Here is a 16,182-nt window from a genome sequence, read left to right as displayed (position 1 = left end):
GCTGACCGCTACATTCAGCTCATATGCGACACCTATCGGCTCCGCTGCGCGTCATTTGAGTTGATTTCTCATCGTGAACGGCTTCTGGTCTCCTGTGCCGCGCGATCTCTTTCTTACAGTTGCGAAAACTGTGACTACAGAGCAATTGCAACCTGTCAAGTACGAGCAACGTCGAGGATTGCTCCTTCAAGCATGGACGTCATAGCTGCTTCTATTCGCCAAAAACTAAGGTACAAACATCAAGGAATGTAATATTGTAGGATAGTAATCATGAAGTCGTGCGTCGCAGCGCAGCAGCGAAGGTATGTCGTTATCTTGTTTTGCCCAATAGTGTGCCGCTAAGGCACGGTGAATCATCTGAAGAGGCGTGTTCCCGTGCCAGTTGCTCATCGGCGTTGAATACCGAACGCAGTAGACGACAAACTTGGGAAATGGCCCGCATCCCATCTCACTTGCGGGAACGGCGGATCATCCTGTCTCGTCTGCTTGGGCTGCTCGCACCTTGGCCGACAGCCTGAGTAATCTGGCTGAAGTCAGCCCCGACCACTGACGTGGCCTGCACCCACATCGAGGAAGCGGGACTCTGGACTGTGACAACGATGAGACGAAGATCGTATCATTTTCCGAAACAAACGGACGCACCTGAAGAGGGGAGTATGCCCATCAGGGACATTACGATATCTGAGACGTCTTCGCCGGCACCCTCGAGCTCCTGGATCAACTGGGTCAAGAAGTCGCCAGACACTGGAATATCGACCAGGTCAGCATTGAGTGCAGTTATTGAATAAGGTTATCACTCACTCGTGGTCGAAGCAGCACCAGTAGCAGCAGATGAAACGATCGCAGTGGCGTTGGCGTCAGTCGGAAGAGACGCATTCGCACTCGACGTGGGCGTCGCAGCAATGCTCGAGAATGCGGACGCGTCAATGCTCGGCGTAGCGCTGGCCCCAAGAGCAGAGAACGCATCGCTGGTTTCAGTCGCATTCCCGCTCGCAGACGCCGTCACGTTCGCCCCAGAAGATGCTGAGTTATCGCTCGGGATGACTGTTGTGTTCCCGCTCGAGGTCGAGTTCATGCCCGAGACGGAGGTTGCGTTTGCACCTGTTTCATTGAAACCCAGTGCCGTCGTGGAAGGGAAGACAGCGGAGGCCGTCTGTGACGGGCTGCCGAACCACACGCTGGCACCGACGCTGCTTGGAATGGACGAGCCGTCATCGGATGAGCCAGGGTCTGACTGTGAGCTAGTGCCTGACTGAGAACTTGAACCCGTCTGCGAGCCGAAGCCGGACTGGGAGCCAAATCCTGACTGCGAGCCATAGCCTGACTGCGAGCCGGAGCCATCATGGGAGCCAAAGCCCGTCCCTGAGCTCGAGCCATCCTGGGAGCCATCACTCGTCTGAGATTCAAAGCCACCTCCGGACCCAGAGCCCGTCTGCGAGCTGGAGCTGCTCGGTGACATCGGCGACGCTGTGATCTCAGCGAAGAGTGCAGATGCCGGGGTGGCGACTGGGAGAGATGTATGTAAGTTTTAACACTTACAGGATGAGCGTGGTGACTTACGACTAGGAGGCAAGGCAGAAAGAATCTCGTCAACTAGTTCAGTGACACCACTTGACCCGCCCAACTGCGAGAGAATACCGCTCGAGTCGCCGTCAGCTGCAAGCCAAGATCAGCGATTGTCTTTGGGGTGCGTCGCAGACACTTACAGTCCTGTCGTCTGCGCATTGGTGCCGGCGTTGGGCGAGTAAGCACGTAGTGCTGGCCATGTGCAACTGGAGTCGGGACACCACCCTCCATCAAACCATGATTGTCTGTTTGAAAATGTTCAATGCACTGCCCGCGTATAGCTTCTGTCGGACTCACCATGTGCGAAGTCGTGCTGGCGTCTGTAAACCACCGCACGAGATTCGTTCACGGAAGCAAGCAACAAGACAGCGAAAGCGAAGACGTTGGTAATCATGATCACAGTAAATACAGTGGTTCAAAAGACCTCGTGAAGTTGAAGTGACGAAAAAAGCAGCCGGACGAAGAAAGTGGTGGTACGCGCAGCGTTCACACCGAGAACGCAGTAGTCCCTTGACGATTCTTATACCTCCCAGTCGTTCTGACAATTCTCTTGGAACATGCTGTTTCGATTATGCCACATCGTCTCAGCAGCACGGTCTCCTGCGGACGATCACGTTTCATGCCAGCCATCAAACACTGCTTCGGAGTAAACGCCACTTGTACAAGTGCTCTCTCTCGAAACGCTGTTTGCGCAGCAGAAATGATATGCGATCGCGTGTTGCAAAAAGTTCAGCCATGGGCTAGGCTGATGTAGCGACTTGATCGTTGAGTCGTTCATCGCAAACAATCCACTGTCGTTACGATGCCTCGGGATGGCGCTGCAGAAACTGCTCTTGGCATGGTGTTCTGCTCTCTGATCTGTAAATGATGTCGATTTTGATGGCAGCATCGTTCGGCTGATTGTACAGATTACACTGCCCTCCAACGAACTGTTCGACTTCGGTGGATTCACTTGGCGATGAAGAGCGTCAGCTCCCCCTTCCACATTTTGGATATCACTTATGTCAAGAGGAAGCTTATGAGAAGCATCGAGGGACCAACGCATATGGTCCAACACGATGTGCATCTTACGCAAGCGTCACCTTTTCCGGCGTTGCAAGCTAGATCAGAAGACAACGTTTTCAGGCCCGTTTCATTCCTGACTGGAGTGTGCTTGGCCGGAAACATTCATGCTCTCGGAACTTTGCTGTATGCCGATCATGCAGGCTCCATTGATCATGTCGAAATCGCCTTTGGATTCCATCAATATTCTGAAACCCCCAGCCTTGATTTGGTGGATCTACAGTTTCGCTGTTCAGGTTGAGTTGGCGAGCATCGAAGGGGCAGACTGTTGGCTCAAGGAGACGCACTCCGCAGATGCACTCACACCAGTGCTCCGTGCTCGCTAACCAGGGTTCAGATGAAACCCCCTCATACGGTGCTTATGCCGATGCCGGACCCGCCATCAACAATATCTCAAGATGGCATCAAACGTTGATTAAGCACGGACGTTTCACTTTGGAAGCGCCCCGTTGATCTCCGGAGGTATGTGTATGATGGCAACGCGCGCGCGCAATGATGCCTACGGCAATGGCTGCCATGCGCACTGTATGGGAGTGCCTAGCAGTTGCTCACTAGTCGTCTCGCTGCACGCTGTATAGCCATGGGCGCCCGGGTCCCCCTACGGCACAGCCCAAGCAAGTGGATGGGCGCCGTGGTCGAGGAGGATAAAAGGCGCGGCCGTGCTGTCTCGTTTCCTCAGCCCTCAGTTGATCTGACGAGCCAAGCTTCTCAAGTTCAGGTACTGGATAGTAAGTGGATACATTTCCTACGGACTGTTGCGCATTATCTCACCGTCTTCTGTCTCTGCAGCTTGACTTGTTTCGTTCATTTTTACACGCTTCTTCGTTACGACTACATCTTCGTCAACTAATCTTTCAACTCACGACTCCCTTCTATTACTAATACCACTTTACGATCATCACGATGCGTTCTTCTACCGTCCTCGTTATCGCTGCTGCCGTTGTTGCCCCCGCGCTGGTCTCGTGCGTACCCCCTCTTGTTTGCGTTGCCTGTCAGTTGATCTGACTTATATTTGCAGTGCTCTTCCGACGCCCCAGATTGGCTTCCTCGATGTTCGACAGATCGCCAACACACATGGCGGTCAACGACCTGACGTGTCGCATGAAAGCCACCATGGTCTCCATCGCACCAACGGCGGGATGCAGCATGAGGCGCTCGCTCGCCCGCATGGTGAAGGCCGCCAACATGGCATAAAGCAATACAAGGGCGCCGAACAGGAGCACCACTATCCCAAGCAGTACTCGCAGGGTCACGCCGCCCGTAGCGCTGAGCAATACGGCCAGCACTCCCAGAGCGATGGCCGCCAGCATGACCAGCACCGCTTCTCGCAAGGCCACGCCGCCGGAGGTGCTAAGCAATACGGCCAGCACTCCGAAAGCGATGGTCGCCAGCATGACCAGCACCGCTCCTCACAAGGTCGCACCGCGCGTAGCGATGAGCAATCCGGTCAGCACCTCGAGAGCAACGGTCGCCAGCATGACCAGCACCGCTTCTCGCATGAGCAAACGGAAGGCGAGCACCACCGCTTCCACGGTGAGCACAAGCCCGAGCAATCCGTGAACGGAACACAGTCTAGCAGTACCACCAGCAAAGTTGCCAGACGGTCAGTGTCATTTGTTTGTCTCACATAATTGCTCTTATGCTGACTTCTCTTATAGGGCTGAGTGGTACGGCGAACGCCTTGAGGGTCACGAAGGCCACCACAGCGAACACCGCTTCTCCCAAGAAGGCGAGCGCCACCGCTTCCACGATGAGCACCGTTTCGCGAAGGAGAGCGAGCGCCACCGCTTCCATGATCAGCAACGTCTCGCCACAGGTGATCACCACCATTTCCACGGCGCGGAGGAGGCCAGCGGCCGCGAGCGCTATAGTCATTCTGCTCGTGAGGACCAGAGTGAGGCGATCTCGCTCAGCGGCTTGTGGGATGCGGCCAAGGACGTCTATACCATTGGCAAGGATGGGTACGATGCATACGAGGCCGGCAAGAATGCCTACAACAGCATCAAGGGCAACTCCAGGAGGTAAGAGCGTCAGAAACACCCCTACACAATGTTTGCTGACTGTGGCATACTTTGCAGGGAGATGCAGGCTGGTGGCTACCGCATGGGCGAGGGCCGGCCTCACCGCTTCGCTAAGGGCATGAGGGAGGGTGGACACCGCTACGGTTCTTACTCGCAGCGACCGACTCACTCCTACTCTGCGAGCGCGGCTCGTCCCGAGGCTCACACCGCTCGCGCGAATAGCGAAGCGATCTCGCTCAGTGGGGCCTGGGATGCCGCTAAGGACGTCTACACCATTGGCAAGGATGGTTACGATGCTTATGAGGCGGGCAAGAATGCGTACAACAGCATCAAGGGCAATTCGAGGCGGTACGTCTTGTCTTTCGCAGTAACAACACCGATGTCTCATGTTAGTTGACAGGGAGCTGCTCGAGCTCCTCGCCAGGGAGGCCGAGTCCGACGCCATCTCCTTGAGCGGCCTCTGGGATGCAGCGAAGGATGTCTACACCATTGGAAAGGACGGATACGACGCATACGAGGCGGGGAAGAACGCATACAACAGCATCAAGAGCTCACGTTCCTTGCTTGATGAGCTGGACTGAGCAGATTGTGAATGGTATTATCCGGCGTGTATATTAGTTGATGACCTTGACGAAAAGCGAATTCTTCTGAGGGCGCAAAGTTTTCGGTGTGATTGCTCGATATATCTTCAAGTCCGAGCGCTGATCCTTGGCACATGGTGTGCACCTGGGCAAGGCTGGAAGGTAGATGGGCCGGCAACAGCTGCGAATTGACGTCTTCAACAGATTCTGTTCTATCTTAAGGTGTTGGCAATGTTACGTACCAAGTGAATGTGCTGCATTCATATGGAGCCGTGATTTGATGAACGCCCCCATCATCATGTGCAGACTCTGGCCACGACCAGCCCGAGCTTAGCCGCACATCGGCTCCGCTCATGGCAGCAGCGACGATATTTACGAAAGCTTGGGATCGCCGTCGACACACTAGGCAGATGCCTTTTACGACACTACACCTGGTCGCAGGCTGCAGCAGGTACTGTTCACAATTTCTTCGGATATAGATTCTGACAAGAGAATTTGGGCAACAATCTAGAGCATTTGCATGATGGGCTCCTCGTCGGTCCCTTTTCGCGGCTCATCATTCGCGGTGTCGGTACGTGAGCTTCCGTCACATCATCATACTACAAGTGGAGATTTACGTCCGCGAGAGAAATTTTACGAGGGGGTGCACGCGCAGAATAAGATGCTGCTACCGTCACCCATCTCCGACGCTGCGGCATAATAATTTTTTGCCGTGTTACAAGCTGGTGACATCTCCCTTGGCTCCGAGCCTGACGCGCGCCCACCCGCTAACATATTCCACGTGATCGTGGAGCGTCTATTGATTCAATGTGCTCGGATGCCAGTTCCTCGCGAGCCTTTGCCCTCGATATCGAGTCTCTTTCAATCGCATTCCTTCATGCCAGAATCAGCAGGTCTTGCGACGATGCTGCGATCAGACAACCTCCGGTCTCATGACAGTCTTGACGGCATTGGGTGAACTGTTTTGCCACTCCCCGCAACGGCCCTGGGGCCCCACATCAGTGCTATCGGCGAGATCTCACGCCAGAATCCAATCAGCGCTGAAACGAGGCGCATTCCGCACAGACCGCATGTCCGTCCAAGTCCGGGCCGCTCTTGAGCATTCCACCCGCAGAAGCATAGTATACCATCACCGGAGCCGTGTGGAGTTTGAACAATGCACCCGCATGATAAATAGAGAAGTATAGCGGAGAAGCTAATGTGGACCTGAGTCGTTCACTCGACCCTCCTTCCGCGTCATACTCTGTAGTAGTATCTGGTGGTAGCCCCATGGCTATCCCTTCGAATCGCAGAGCAATCTTGCTTGCCATCTTCATTGCTTTCGGTAAGCTCACGCGGCGCATCTGCTGAGAATATGCTCATTGTTTGGGACAGGCGGGTTTCTCTTTGGATATGACATTGGTGTCATTTCAGTGCGTCGGCTCACATGCTTGCTATTGGAACGTTTCCGATCGAATGGCTGTAGGGATGTCTCATCATGGACGATTTCGTCGAGCGCTTCGGTCAGCAGAACTCTGATGGTTCGTACACGTTGTCGAGCTCGCGCCAGTCCATCATTACGTCTCTGCTCTCTGCTGGGTGAGCAATGAATTATCACCGTTTGACCTTACTATATTTATCATCGACGTTGCAGAACTATTGTCGGCTCGCTCGGGCAGGCATTCACGTCAGATCGCTTCGGCCGGCGAGGCTCGATATTGATGTGGTCGTTCATCTTCACTATCGGAACTGTCATTCAGACGAGTACGGTCCATTCCATCGCACAGCTGGTAGTGGGAAGATTCGTCGCGGGTCTGGGTGTGGGAGCTCTTTCCGGTCCGTGGTTATAATTGTTCCTCGTGACATCTCTTCATGCGACGCTGACCTGGCCTACAATGATAGCTATTGTACCTCTGTACAATGGAGAGACGGCACCGAAGGCACTGCGTGGCATGCTCATCGTGCTGTACCAAGTGCAGATCATCATGGGGATATTCTTTAGCTACTTGGTTGACCTTGGCACGCACCACCTGAAGGGTTCTGCAGAATGGCGCATTCCAGTCGGTTTGCAGATGCTCTGGGGCTTGATCCTGCTTTCCGGAATTTTCTTTTTGCCGGAATCGCCGTGAGTACATCATAACACCTGCATTCCATCGAATTCTGAACAATCTGTTTACGTAGACGTCATCTATTGGGTACAGGACGAGAAGATGAAGCACGCCAGGTTATTGCAGAACTCAACAGTGTGCCTGTGGATGATCAGGCGGTCGTGGAGATCATTGATGAACTCGAATATGGTATCCATGCTGAGAACGATGGCGGAAAGGCGACGTGGCTGGAGTGCTTCTCGACCCGCAATATGCTCTGGAAGCGCACTGTCAACGGCATGATGCTTCAGTTCATTCAGCAATTGAACGGCCAGAACTTCTACTGTGAACACTATCATACATTTTCGAATGCTTGGAACAATGCTCACATGCTGTGATTTGATTTAACAGACTATTATGGCGATACGTTCTTCAAAAGCGCGGGCACGGACCTGTCGTCCTATGTCATTCAAGTCATACTTGGAGCAGTCTCGGTAGCAGGTACCCTCCCCGCCCTGTATCTGATTGATACCCTGGGCCGTCGCAGGGTGCGTCCGCTTATTTCCCGCACACAAACTCCGGTGCTGATATTTGCTGCACCAGTCGCTTATGACCGGCGCCGCCTTCGAAGCGTGTTGCGCCCTGATAGCAGGCCTCGCCGGCCATTTCATGCTCGCCCCATCCGGGACACCGCAAAGCGAACTCACCGCGCGCAACAAGACCGGCGGGAACGTCCTCATCGCCTTCGCTGTGCTGCACGTCTTCGCATACTCCATATTCTGGGGCCCGACGCCATGGGTGTACCTCGGCGAGTCGTTTCCTCTCCGTGTCAGGCCAAAGTGCATCGCCCTCGGTAGCGCGACGAGTGAGTGGGCATCATCGACCTTCCCCGTATTCACGCGTTGACCAAACATTATGACAACGCAGACTGGGTATGGAACTTCCTTCTCTCCCTCTTCTCGCCACGCATCGCCGACGACATCGGCCCGCTCATCCTGCTCGTCTTCGCGGGCATGCTCGCTTTCGGCTTCTGCTACGTGTGCCTCTTCATTCCAGAAACAAAGGGCCTCTCGCTCGAGGAGGTCGACGAGATGTACCGTGCCAAGGTGCTCCCCTGGAAGTCGAGCGGCTGGCGCCCGTCCGAGAAGCACCTCCACGACAAGGTGGAGATGCAGACGACGGAGGTCCGCGAGGAAAAGGAGAAGAGCGAAGTGGATGCATGAGATGTATGATGATTTTTTACTACGACCTCGATGCACATGTATTTCTATTGCTTTGTCTCAGTGAAATCATATCTTTTGTTCAATTGCCGACTGTTGAGTCCTGCGATGGTCATACTATGAAACATTTTGAGCCAAATGTTCATTTTGTCTTGATGTCACAGTATTTTACTTTCGCAGAGCTTTGGGGGTTCATTGCCTCAGTTGACAGGAGTGAGAGGTGTCCTTGAAAGTATTTCAAGGACACCTCTCACTCCTGTCAACTGAGGCAATCAAAAGCCCACCTAGAATATAGATGCATGGGACTAGTGCTTGTCCCCCAAATTCATGTGACATAACTTTGCACACTGCAATTCATCTTTCATGCATCCAAAAATCAGAACATTGAACTAGATTTGCAAAGATTCACTTAGGGCAAGAAATAGTCTCAAATGTCTCGGGTCAAAACTAACATTGAATCAAAAGCAAATAAATAAATGACGGAAGTGGGATTCGAACCCACGCCCTGTTCGGACTAGATTCACGTGACCTGATTCTAGCGCCTTAGACCGCTCGGCCATTCCGCCTCAATCAAAGCGAAGATACATTTATGTAACAATTCCATGTTTTAAAAGCACAATAAAATCATCCTACTTTTATTATTACCTCTCGCATGCGACGTCTGCCTGCGCTCTTTTCTATCATACTGCTGAGGACGACAGGCACTGGAGTATGCGTGGAACAACTGTCGGTCTTGACGCGATGTGGATTGTTTGCTCCTCTGGCTCAGGGAGATTCGAGAGAAGCTGGACAGCAGCCACAGCGCAAGGGACATTGTCAAAGGATGCGCAATTGACTCTAGAATTACCCTGAGTGAGCACCTCGAATGCAACTTGAATCGATGCGCCGAGGACTGTACAAACCGAGCAAAGTGCACGAAACCTGCCCTATGGACGATGACTGAGTGAGCCCTGGGTCATATTAGTCTGCCTTCTGCTCATTGCTGCCGTCCTGGACTTCCACGCTCTCTGTGACCACGACAGTAGCCTGTTCTTCCTGCACGACCGTGTCGCCTCGCCGTATGATGGTACTCTCGCGATTGGAAATCGTCGCCTGCTCATGCGCCTCCAGCGTGCCCAGTATCTCGTCCAGGTTGCCTATGATCTCATCCACCTGACTCTCCACGCCTGCCGCGATACCTTCCGCAGTCTCCAGGTGTCTAAGGAGCTCTGCGATGTCAGGATCGGCGCCTTCTTGCTCGTCTTGCTCGATGAAAGATCTCAAGACAGCTATATCGGACAGAAGAGGACCAGGCTGTGGTGGCGAGCGAGTTTCGTCGGTGGACATGGTCGTGAATGACGTTCGTGGTTGAACGCGGTGTGACGTGACGTCCGGTACTGGATGTGACCTGGATGTGACTACTGGGTATGACGTCTCGAATTCGCACTGGAGCCTCCACCATGCATGGCCTACAACTAGTACTGCGCCACGAGGCGCAGTCCTACCATGCATCCTGCCAGTCGTTTATCTTCTTAATTTACTCAATTGATTAGTGTTGAACCGCATTATCTCAATCTCTTGAAATTCGCGGAGCTCACTCGCGTCTTTCGAACGAGCGCAACACAACAGTGATCGAGGTCAAGTGCCGACATGTTTGTCGACGGACGCGCCGCTCGTTGGTTGAATTTTTTCAGGTTCACCGGTCAGGTCGTCTGGACAGTCAATCTCATCCTCTTCTCCTACCTCCTGGATAGGCCTTTCTCCGGGCATGAGCTGAAAATTGGGAGGATCGCACCCGGTGAGCTAACGCTCTACGATGTCCGCTACTCCGGCGCGCTCTATGGGCGGGATTACACCTACACGTTTTCCGCACCCTCCATTTCCATCCGTTACCACGTCCCGAAGCCTTCCAACCAGAGGTGGCTTACCTTCACGGCGTACGACATCGTCTACCGATCTACAACGTGTGATGTTTCCGTCGTCTCGCTCGACGTGACCTTTTGGGTCTTCCCGTACCTGTTCAAGCGTACTGCTGGGCCATGGATCAGTGTCGTCCTCGACGGGTTCTGCGTGCGTGTGTATCGGAGCAGCGCTACGCCCTACTGGATCCGGCGATTGCGGGAGAACCTCATAGGCGCGATCCTCAAGGGGCAAATCTTTCGCTGCGACGATTTTAAGACGACTGTTCGCTTTGCGGGGGTCTCGGATCCGTTGACATCCAAAAAGGCGGAGAAGCACAGGAAGAGTCCTATGGGAAGTCCGAGCAAGGACGGATCTGAATCCGAGTCCGATGATGGTCACGACAGTTCAGACAGCTCCTCAGATGAACGCGAGTCTGATGGCATCGCCAACGGCCTCGACCAAGCCAACCACTCTGATCGTCCACCTCCATTCCTCAACGCCGACACGGACGAGTTGCGCGTGACCGCATCTACGCAACGGCTGCACATCGACAACGGCGAGGGCCGACTATATACGTTCGGCGCCGTCGACGCGCAGCTTCGGCGCGACTGGGACACCGATCGCGGGAGCTTTGTTATGATCGCCAAGGAGGGACGATGGGTGCGCGTGCACTGGCCGTATCAGAGAGAGTGGACGCCGTGGTGGTCGTGAGTTTCACACCTCTTACGTTGAGATGTGCTCGAAGGGCTGATGTGACTCGGGGCATTAGACAGGTGTTCACGTCAATTGCGCAGTTCCCGCTTGATCTGTTTCGTGTCTTGGACCTCCCGATGCGCACGGTGGACTTGTTCGTCCCGCGAGCGGACATCACATTTGACGAGTTCCGGGTGAGTCACTCTAATCTTTTCTTGATGTGTGTTGAAGCTATACTTATGCCAAGGATTCCTGCGGTAGATACGTGATGCATCTCTCATGAAGCAGGTGTTTGCGACCGCGCGCGAGAAGACGGCGCAGTTCAACATCAACTTCGGAGACATGATCTTTGACACGATTATCCATGCGTTCATTCAGCAGTAGACCCACAGAACATATGTCGCACAATTCATGGTACGGAGGTCTGAAGTCTAGATACACGAAAGGTTAGGTAGATCGCGAATGGGGGATTCCTCCATATGTAGCTTGGAATGAATAGTATGATGAATGGTATGATACACCTCGGACACCTCTGATGGTATAGCCATTGACAGCTATGGACAGATTACACGGAATTTGGCTGCGATGATCATGTCAGTCAACGGTATTGACAGACCGTTGAGAGGTAGGGGTATCAAGGAGCAGAAGGCAATGCTCTCCCAATGGAAACGATATGGGGCGAAGTTCACAAGTCCGGGCTTTGCCTGCCACGGCGAGCTGCCTAGACAGCGTACCCAGTCTTTGAAATCAAACGCATAACTGTTAGTCAAAGTTCCCGAAGGCGGGACTGAATTTCCCGACTCACCACTACATCTCGTCCTTCTGACAAGTCCGACAGGATGCTGTGCTTCCTCGTATTCCCCACTTCTCCCATGCTGGTCTGCCACGGTAGCATCTCCGGAGGATTCTCAAACGGATTCGGCAGCGAACCATCTACCGATTGAGGCGTAGGACGAGTCGCCAGGTCCGCCTCGCGCGTCTCCTGATCTACCGCGCTGGCCGGAGGGACAACGACCAGCCGCGGGGAGACCATTAAGAGACGCGAGAGCGTCGCCGAGCTGGAACGGTACATGCTGATGACGTGCCCGACTTCGCCGTCCGTATCGGTGGGCGATTCCACGTGGCTCTCAGCGGTAAGAAAGGCGCTGCTGCCGCTGGTCCTGATCGATGGAGAGCGGTAGGGCGGCGGGGAGCGAGGCGTGGGCTCTGCAGGGGCAGTGGCAGGGACGGGCGAGGGAGAGAAGGAGCTGATTGGGTACCGCGCGGCAAGGAAGGTGCGCAGTCTCTTCTCGCGGGCGCGCTGGCGGCGGCGGCGATAGAAGAGGAGACCTAGGACGAGTATGAGGAGGATGAGGATGCCGAGGATGGCGCCAAGGATCTTTCCAGTGGACGAATGCTTGCTGGTAGAGGCCGATCAAGGTAAAGATGATTCGGTGAGGGTACGTGTGAGCGGGATACGTTTAGGATAGACAGATCGTTAGATGCTGTTCGTGAGAGAGATAATATCGCATTCGTACCTCGATGTTGATGATGAAGCTGTGCTGGAAGCGGTAAGCGGGCTACTAGCGGGAGAAGTACCAGAGGGAACCTCCTTGTAGGAGCCAGAAGAAGGGTACATCGTCAAAAGCGACACGGAGGTACTCGTGAAAGTCTCCAAAGTAGTGTACGTTGTGCTTTGTTCGGTGACGGTGACCGAACTCCGGATCGTCTCGATGCTTGTGAAAGGGACTATGATGGAACTAGCGTCTGAAGGCACGTTAGAGTCCACGCTGCTTGTGCTAGGTAGAGTGTAAGCGTAGACACAAGGCTGATCTGAGTGTATCGTACATTTCGCTTTCAGAGGCTGAGGAGACGATTGCAACTGATGATAATGTTGTCGACTGGTTGGGTCCGGTGCCCGTCCCAATAGTGGGAGACTGTGATGCGCCTGCGGCATTGGAGCTTGTGGAAGCGGAAGGCGGAGCGCTGCTTGATTGAGGAGTTGGAGGGTCGGTAACCACGCTTGTATCGGAAGATACGCCGGGAGGCGAAGGCTGGCTGGTGCGAGTCGCAGTGGCAGTAGAGGATATAGGAGGAATCTGCGTGGAAGGTTTTGCAGATGTCACCGCTACCGTGCTACTGTATGTCGCCTTCGTGGACATAGTAGAGGCTGGTGATGTTGGGACAGAGGGTGAGGTCTTCTTAGGTAGGGTTGTACCAGTATTGCCCGGGATTGTGATCGGACATGTATATTGGAACCCATGAAAGCACGTCGCAGTGCCCCTCCAGTCCTCCAACATCAACGGATCGGCGTATGACTGGCTTGTCATGTCGCAATCGTGCCTTGCATAAGCGGAAAACGTTTGAGGGAAAAGGACAGTCCGAGGTCAGGGATCGGCAGATGCTAAGGAGTGACAAACGTATGAGCCCGGTGCTTGCGATATGGCGAGTGGCAAGGGAGTCGCAATACTCGCCTTTACGGTTGCGAAGGAGGGAAGAATTGCATGGGGCCGTGGCGCGATATTGAATGCACTGCCAAACGCATGGGGGAGCAACTGCGAGGTCAGCACTAGCAACCATCCAACATTGATGAAACGGATCAAATGAATGATAGGGTTTGACTTACCACCTTCGACTTAGATAACTGTAACAGGTAAGGCACAGTGCGCCGGTAGCTGTAGAAGCACCAAGTGAGCTGAGATGCTAAAAAGAAGAGGGGTACCTCGATGTCGTCGCCAATGTCAATGGCACGAGCGTGACTCAACGAACGTCCATAAGCATGATGGTGATCAAGGCGTGGTATGGGCCTCAGACGAAGGTTTGTTATGTTGATCGTCAGCGGTATAGCCATTCAGTCGCATGCGACGCCCTCGGTGCTCAGTAAGCAGAGAAGAAAGGGAAAGCATATAACTCTGTTGTTGTGATATACATCACATTATATCAAGCGACAAGCATACCTACATCTTATGCAAAGGAGAGGACCGTGTAAGAAGCGTTGCTTCATAGAGAACAAGCTCGCGACAGTGTGACGACACACATCTTCGAGTCCGCAGGATACGTCAATCACGACAGTTCAAACCGCATATATAGTCTACACAGAGTTGATCAGGGTCATTGCTCAATATATATAAGTGCCCTGCCTAACTGACCTCCACTTCCGACTTTTCAGATTGTTCAGAAAGCCTACTAGCTATCCTATCGCACACAGGCGTCTCTTCACTCTGCCATGGGACAAGCATTGGACCAGAGAACGGATTTGGCAGGGGAGCGCGAATTGTCGGAGAGTCGTCGGACATCTGGGACACCGGGCGCTCCCGCGCGAGAGCGACAGGATCGGCGAATGGGTCTGCCTCGCGCATCTGCGGACTCAGAGCCTCAGAAGACATGGGTAGGATCAGCCGCGGGGAGACGGTCAGTGCACGCGCAGGGGTAGTGGCGCCGGACATATACGTGCTCACGACTTGCCCAATGCGGCTTTCGCGATGAAAACTCTCGGCGGTCGGAAAGACGGAGTTGCCGCTGTCCGCTGAAGAGGATGGTAGAAGCACAGCAGCATTCGACCCGAAGGAAGGACTGGCGGACTGGCGAATGCGTTGGGCACGGCGATGATGGCGGCGGCGGCGGCCGTAGAAAAGGAGGACAATGAATACTAGGATGGCGGCGAGCGCCCCGAGGACTCCGCCGAGGATCTTGCCAGTACTGCAATGCCTACGCCCGCGGCCCATTCGAACAACGGTCATGGGAGCATCGTGGGGGTAACAGCCACAACGGTCGGATGATCAGATGGTGATATGAGAAGGAGATGAGATGCATTCCTTACCTTGATGCCGTTGACGAATCGGAAGAGGAAGGTGAAACATTGCCAGAAGTAACAGGACTGGCCGCCACATCCGTGTCGGTAACGTAGCTCGTGTAGGTCCCCACCGAGTCGCTCGTCGTCTCCGCGTTGACAAATGTCCCGGATGTTTTGACTGTAATCAATGTTCCTTTGATAGTTACTTTGGAAATCTCAGTCCAAATTGACGTATGTATTGCTGCGCTCAATGATGAAGTGTAAGATGAACTCGCCGCGGTGTCGCCTGTGCTAGGTGGACATCAGTGGCTTCATCATCGAAAATTACGAATACGATTTACATTGTGTACGCCGTAGCAATCTCTGCTAAGCCCGAGGCTGAAAATGATGCAGCACCGGCCACCGCTGAATCGCTGGTCGTGGATATCGTCTGTGACGTCGTTGCCGCAGTACTGGTAGTCTGGTCGACCGGAGTACCAGTATTAGCATATGTCGGCACCGAAGCTGTAGTGGACAGCGTTGAACCGGTTGGCGCAGTTTCTGCGCTCGGCTGAGCCGCAGCCGAAGGGGCGGTCGTGGAAGCAGACGTAGACGTGAGCGTCGATGGGTAAATCGGTGACGATGTCGGCGATGACGGGAATGCCACGACGGAAGCAGTGCTGATGGTGGTTGAGGAAGATGAGGTAACAATGGAAGACTTGATAACAATAAATGACCCCCCGAAAGAAGATCTGCATACGAGGTTCTTTACTGCACAACCAGAGGGCAACGGGCTTGTAATGTTGATGGCCGACATAGCCATGACCTTTAACGACTAGGACGCTTCCGGGACGGTGGGCGGACAGAAAATCGATATGAGGGTATAGGGTATTCTAACGAGTGACGAGGACGTAGAGTCCGCTCCTTACAACGTCGGTGACCAGGCCACTTCGGTAATGCTTGGTTTGGAAAGTGTGCTGGAGACGGCAAGTGACGTGTCGGGTGCAGACAAGGGTGCGACGCAGGATGCCCTGCCGAAACCCAGTTGTCAAGTGCTCCCTCTAAAGGCTAGAAGACGGATCACTGATATAATGTGTCAGTGCGAGCTAATCCAAGTCTAAAACATCAGAATAAGGGGTGATGATGCTTACCTTTCACAGCAGAGAACAAAAGTTCGTACGTTGCCTGTAGCCCACTCTAAAGCAGGCATGCAGGCCGAGAAGTGAGGTGGTGAGGTGATCGACGCAGACTGCTTGGATGGCTTCCGGTATTGCGGTGACCATTGCCTCGCACCTATGCATATGAGCGCGTCCATGAAACTGTGCTCGTCACAGATCTCCA

General features: G+C 53.8%; 8 protein-coding genes and 1 non-coding gene across 9 annotated transcripts; 3 read left to right on the top strand and 6 right to left on the bottom strand.

Annotated features, from left to right (window-relative positions):
- Positions 1-199: 199 nt before the first annotated feature.
- Positions 200-2,046, bottom strand: LAESUDRAFT_723767 (uncharacterized protein). The gene is made up of 6 exons (XM_040908475.1): positions 1,864-2,046; positions 1,707-1,811; positions 1,561-1,656; positions 802-1,506; positions 643-744; positions 200-588 (listed from the first exon to the last, which is right to left on the bottom strand). The coding sequence occupies exons 1-6, from the start codon at positions 1,958-1,960 to the stop codon at positions 449-451; spliced, it is 1,245 nt and encodes a 414-aa protein (XP_040766560.1). The 5' UTR covers positions 1,961-2,046; the 3' UTR covers positions 200-448.
- Positions 2,047-2,068: 22 nt separating this feature from the next.
- Positions 2,069-2,920, bottom strand: LAESUDRAFT_56856 (uncharacterized protein). Its single transcript, XM_040902987.1, has one exon. The coding sequence runs from the start codon at positions 2,630-2,632 to the stop codon at positions 2,177-2,179; it is 456 nt and encodes a 151-aa protein (XP_040766559.1). The 5' UTR covers positions 2,633-2,920; the 3' UTR covers positions 2,069-2,176.
- Positions 2,921-3,531: 611 nt separating this feature from the next.
- LAESUDRAFT_712843 (uncharacterized protein) lies at positions 3,532-5,230 on the top strand (the record flags this gene model as incomplete). Its single annotated transcript, XM_040906923.1, has 5 exons — positions 3,532-3,590; positions 3,647-4,231; positions 4,287-4,649; positions 4,707-4,997; positions 5,050-5,230. 5 exons carry the CDS (start codon positions 3,532-3,534, stop codon positions 5,228-5,230), a joined length of 1,479 nt encoding a protein of 492 aa, XP_040766558.1.
- A 1,226-nt stretch (positions 5,231-6,456) lies between these two features.
- On the top strand, positions 6,457-8,608 carry LAESUDRAFT_748843 (general substrate transporter). The gene is made up of 9 exons (XM_040911533.1): positions 6,457-6,554; positions 6,605-6,642; positions 6,696-6,808; positions 6,864-7,045; positions 7,112-7,334; positions 7,391-7,641; positions 7,708-7,844; positions 7,900-8,161; positions 8,224-8,608. Exons 1-9 carry the CDS (start codon positions 6,500-6,502, stop codon positions 8,517-8,519), a joined length of 1,557 nt encoding a protein of 518 aa, XP_040766557.1. The 5' UTR covers positions 6,457-6,499; the 3' UTR covers positions 8,520-8,608.
- A 385-nt stretch (positions 8,609-8,993) lies between these two features.
- Positions 8,994-9,082, bottom strand: LAESUDRAFT_t33. The gene has a single exon. It is a non-coding gene; the product is annotated as a tRNA-Leu (tRNA).
- Positions 9,083-9,238: 156 nt separating this feature from the next.
- On the bottom strand, positions 9,239-9,848 carry LAESUDRAFT_723765 (uncharacterized protein). The gene has a single exon (XM_040908474.1). It carries the CDS (start codon positions 9,840-9,842, stop codon positions 9,477-9,479), a length of 366 nt encoding a protein of 121 aa, XP_040766556.1. The 5' UTR covers positions 9,843-9,848; the 3' UTR covers positions 9,239-9,476.
- A 297-nt stretch (positions 9,849-10,145) lies between these two features.
- On the top strand, positions 10,146-11,474 carry LAESUDRAFT_757515 (uncharacterized protein; the record flags this gene model as incomplete). The annotated part of the gene is made up of 3 exons (XM_040912317.1): positions 10,146-11,104; positions 11,167-11,284; positions 11,352-11,474. 3 exons carry the CDS (start codon positions 10,146-10,148, stop codon positions 11,472-11,474), a joined length of 1,200 nt encoding a protein of 399 aa, XP_040766555.1.
- Positions 11,475-11,509: 35 nt separating this feature from the next.
- LAESUDRAFT_723760 (uncharacterized protein) lies at positions 11,510-12,611 on the bottom strand. Its single transcript, XM_040908473.1, has 3 exons — positions 11,929-12,611; positions 11,655-11,851; positions 11,510-11,600 (listed from the first exon to the last, which is right to left on the bottom strand). The coding sequence occupies exons 1-3, from the start codon at positions 12,160-12,162 to the stop codon at positions 11,522-11,524; spliced, it is 510 nt and encodes a 169-aa protein (XP_040766554.1). The 5' UTR covers positions 12,163-12,611; the 3' UTR covers positions 11,510-11,521.
- A 1,456-nt stretch (positions 12,612-14,067) lies between these two features.
- Positions 14,068-15,912, bottom strand: LAESUDRAFT_56749 (uncharacterized protein). Its single transcript, XM_040902980.1, has 4 exons — positions 15,204-15,912; positions 14,890-15,153; positions 14,219-14,777; positions 14,068-14,160 (listed from the first exon to the last, which is right to left on the bottom strand). The coding sequence occupies exons 1-4, from the start codon at positions 15,662-15,664 to the stop codon at positions 14,143-14,145; spliced, it is 1,302 nt and encodes a 433-aa protein (XP_040766553.1). The 5' UTR covers positions 15,665-15,912; the 3' UTR covers positions 14,068-14,142.
- Positions 15,913-16,182: the final 270 nt, after the last annotated feature.

Source organism: Laetiporus sulphureus (assembly GCF_001632365.1).
Source record: "Laetiporus sulphureus 93-53 unplaced genomic scaffold LAESUscaffold_10, whole genome shotgun sequence".
NCBI classification, from domain to species: Eukaryota; Fungi; Basidiomycota; class Agaricomycetes; order Polyporales; family Laetiporaceae; genus Laetiporus; species Laetiporus sulphureus.
The sequence above is the reverse complement of the archived record's forward strand: the minus strand, read 5'-3'. Positions and strand labels throughout refer to the sequence as shown.

What these genes read in the sequence shown, in the direction of transcription:
- LAESUDRAFT_723767 (XM_040908475.1), bottom strand. Translation starts at nt 1,960, where the DNA reads ATGATTACCAACGTCTTCGCTTTCGCTGTCTTGTTGCTTGCTTCCGTG. An exon ending in CCAGCACGACTTCGCACATG is followed by an intron (nt 1,812 to 1,863) that starts GTGAGTCCGACA and finishes ATTTTCAAACAG; the next exon opens with ACAATCATGGTTTGATGGAG. An exon ending in TTCTGCCTTGCCTCCTAGTC is followed by an intron (nt 1,507 to 1,560) that starts GTAAGTCACCAC and finishes CATCTCTCCCAG; the next exon opens with TCGCCACCCCGGCATCTGCA.
- LAESUDRAFT_56856 (XM_040902987.1), bottom strand. Translation starts at nt 2,632, where the DNA reads ATGCACATCGTGTTGGACCATATGCGTTGGTCCCTCGATGCTTCTCAT.
- LAESUDRAFT_748843 (XM_040911533.1), top strand. Translation starts at nt 6,500, where the DNA reads ATGGCTATCCCTTCGAATCGCAGAGCAATCTTGCTTGCCATCTTCATT. An exon ending in TGCCATCTTCATTGCTTTCG is followed by an intron (nt 6,555 to 6,604) that starts GTAAGCTCACGC and finishes TGTTTGGGACAG; the next exon opens with GCGGGTTTCTCTTTGGATAT. An exon ending in ATACCCTGGGCCGTCGCAGG is followed by an intron (nt 7,845 to 7,899) that starts GTGCGTCCGCTT and finishes TTGCTGCACCAG; the next exon opens with TCGCTTATGACCGGCGCCGC.
- LAESUDRAFT_723765 (XM_040908474.1), bottom strand. Translation starts at nt 9,842, where the DNA reads ATGTCCACCGACGAAACTCGCTCGCCACCACAGCCTGGTCCTCTTCTG.
- LAESUDRAFT_723760 (XM_040908473.1), bottom strand. Translation starts at nt 12,162, where the DNA reads ATGTACCGTTCCAGCTCGGCGACGCTCTCGCGTCTCTTAATGGTCTCC. An exon ending in ATACGAGGAAGCACAGCATC is followed by an intron (nt 11,852 to 11,928) that starts CTGTCGGACTTG and finishes ACTTTGACTAAC; the next exon opens with AGTTATGCGTTTGATTTCAA. An exon ending in GCAGCCAAATTCCGTGTAAT is followed by an intron (nt 11,601 to 11,654) that starts CTGTCCATAGCT and finishes GGTGTATCATAC; the next exon opens with CATTCATCATACTATTCATT.
- LAESUDRAFT_56749 (XM_040902980.1), bottom strand. Translation starts at nt 15,664, where the DNA reads ATGGCTATGTCGGCCATCAACATTACAAGCCCGTTGCCCTCTGGTTGT. An exon ending in ATTGCTACGGCGTACACAAT is followed by an intron (nt 15,154 to 15,203) that starts GTAAATCGTATT and finishes ATGTCCACCTAG; the next exon opens with CACAGGCGACACCGCGGCGA. An exon ending in GATTCGTCAACGGCATCAAG is followed by an intron (nt 14,778 to 14,889) that starts GTAAGGAATGCA and finishes CCGCGGGCGTAG; the next exon opens with GCATTGCAGTACTGGCAAGA.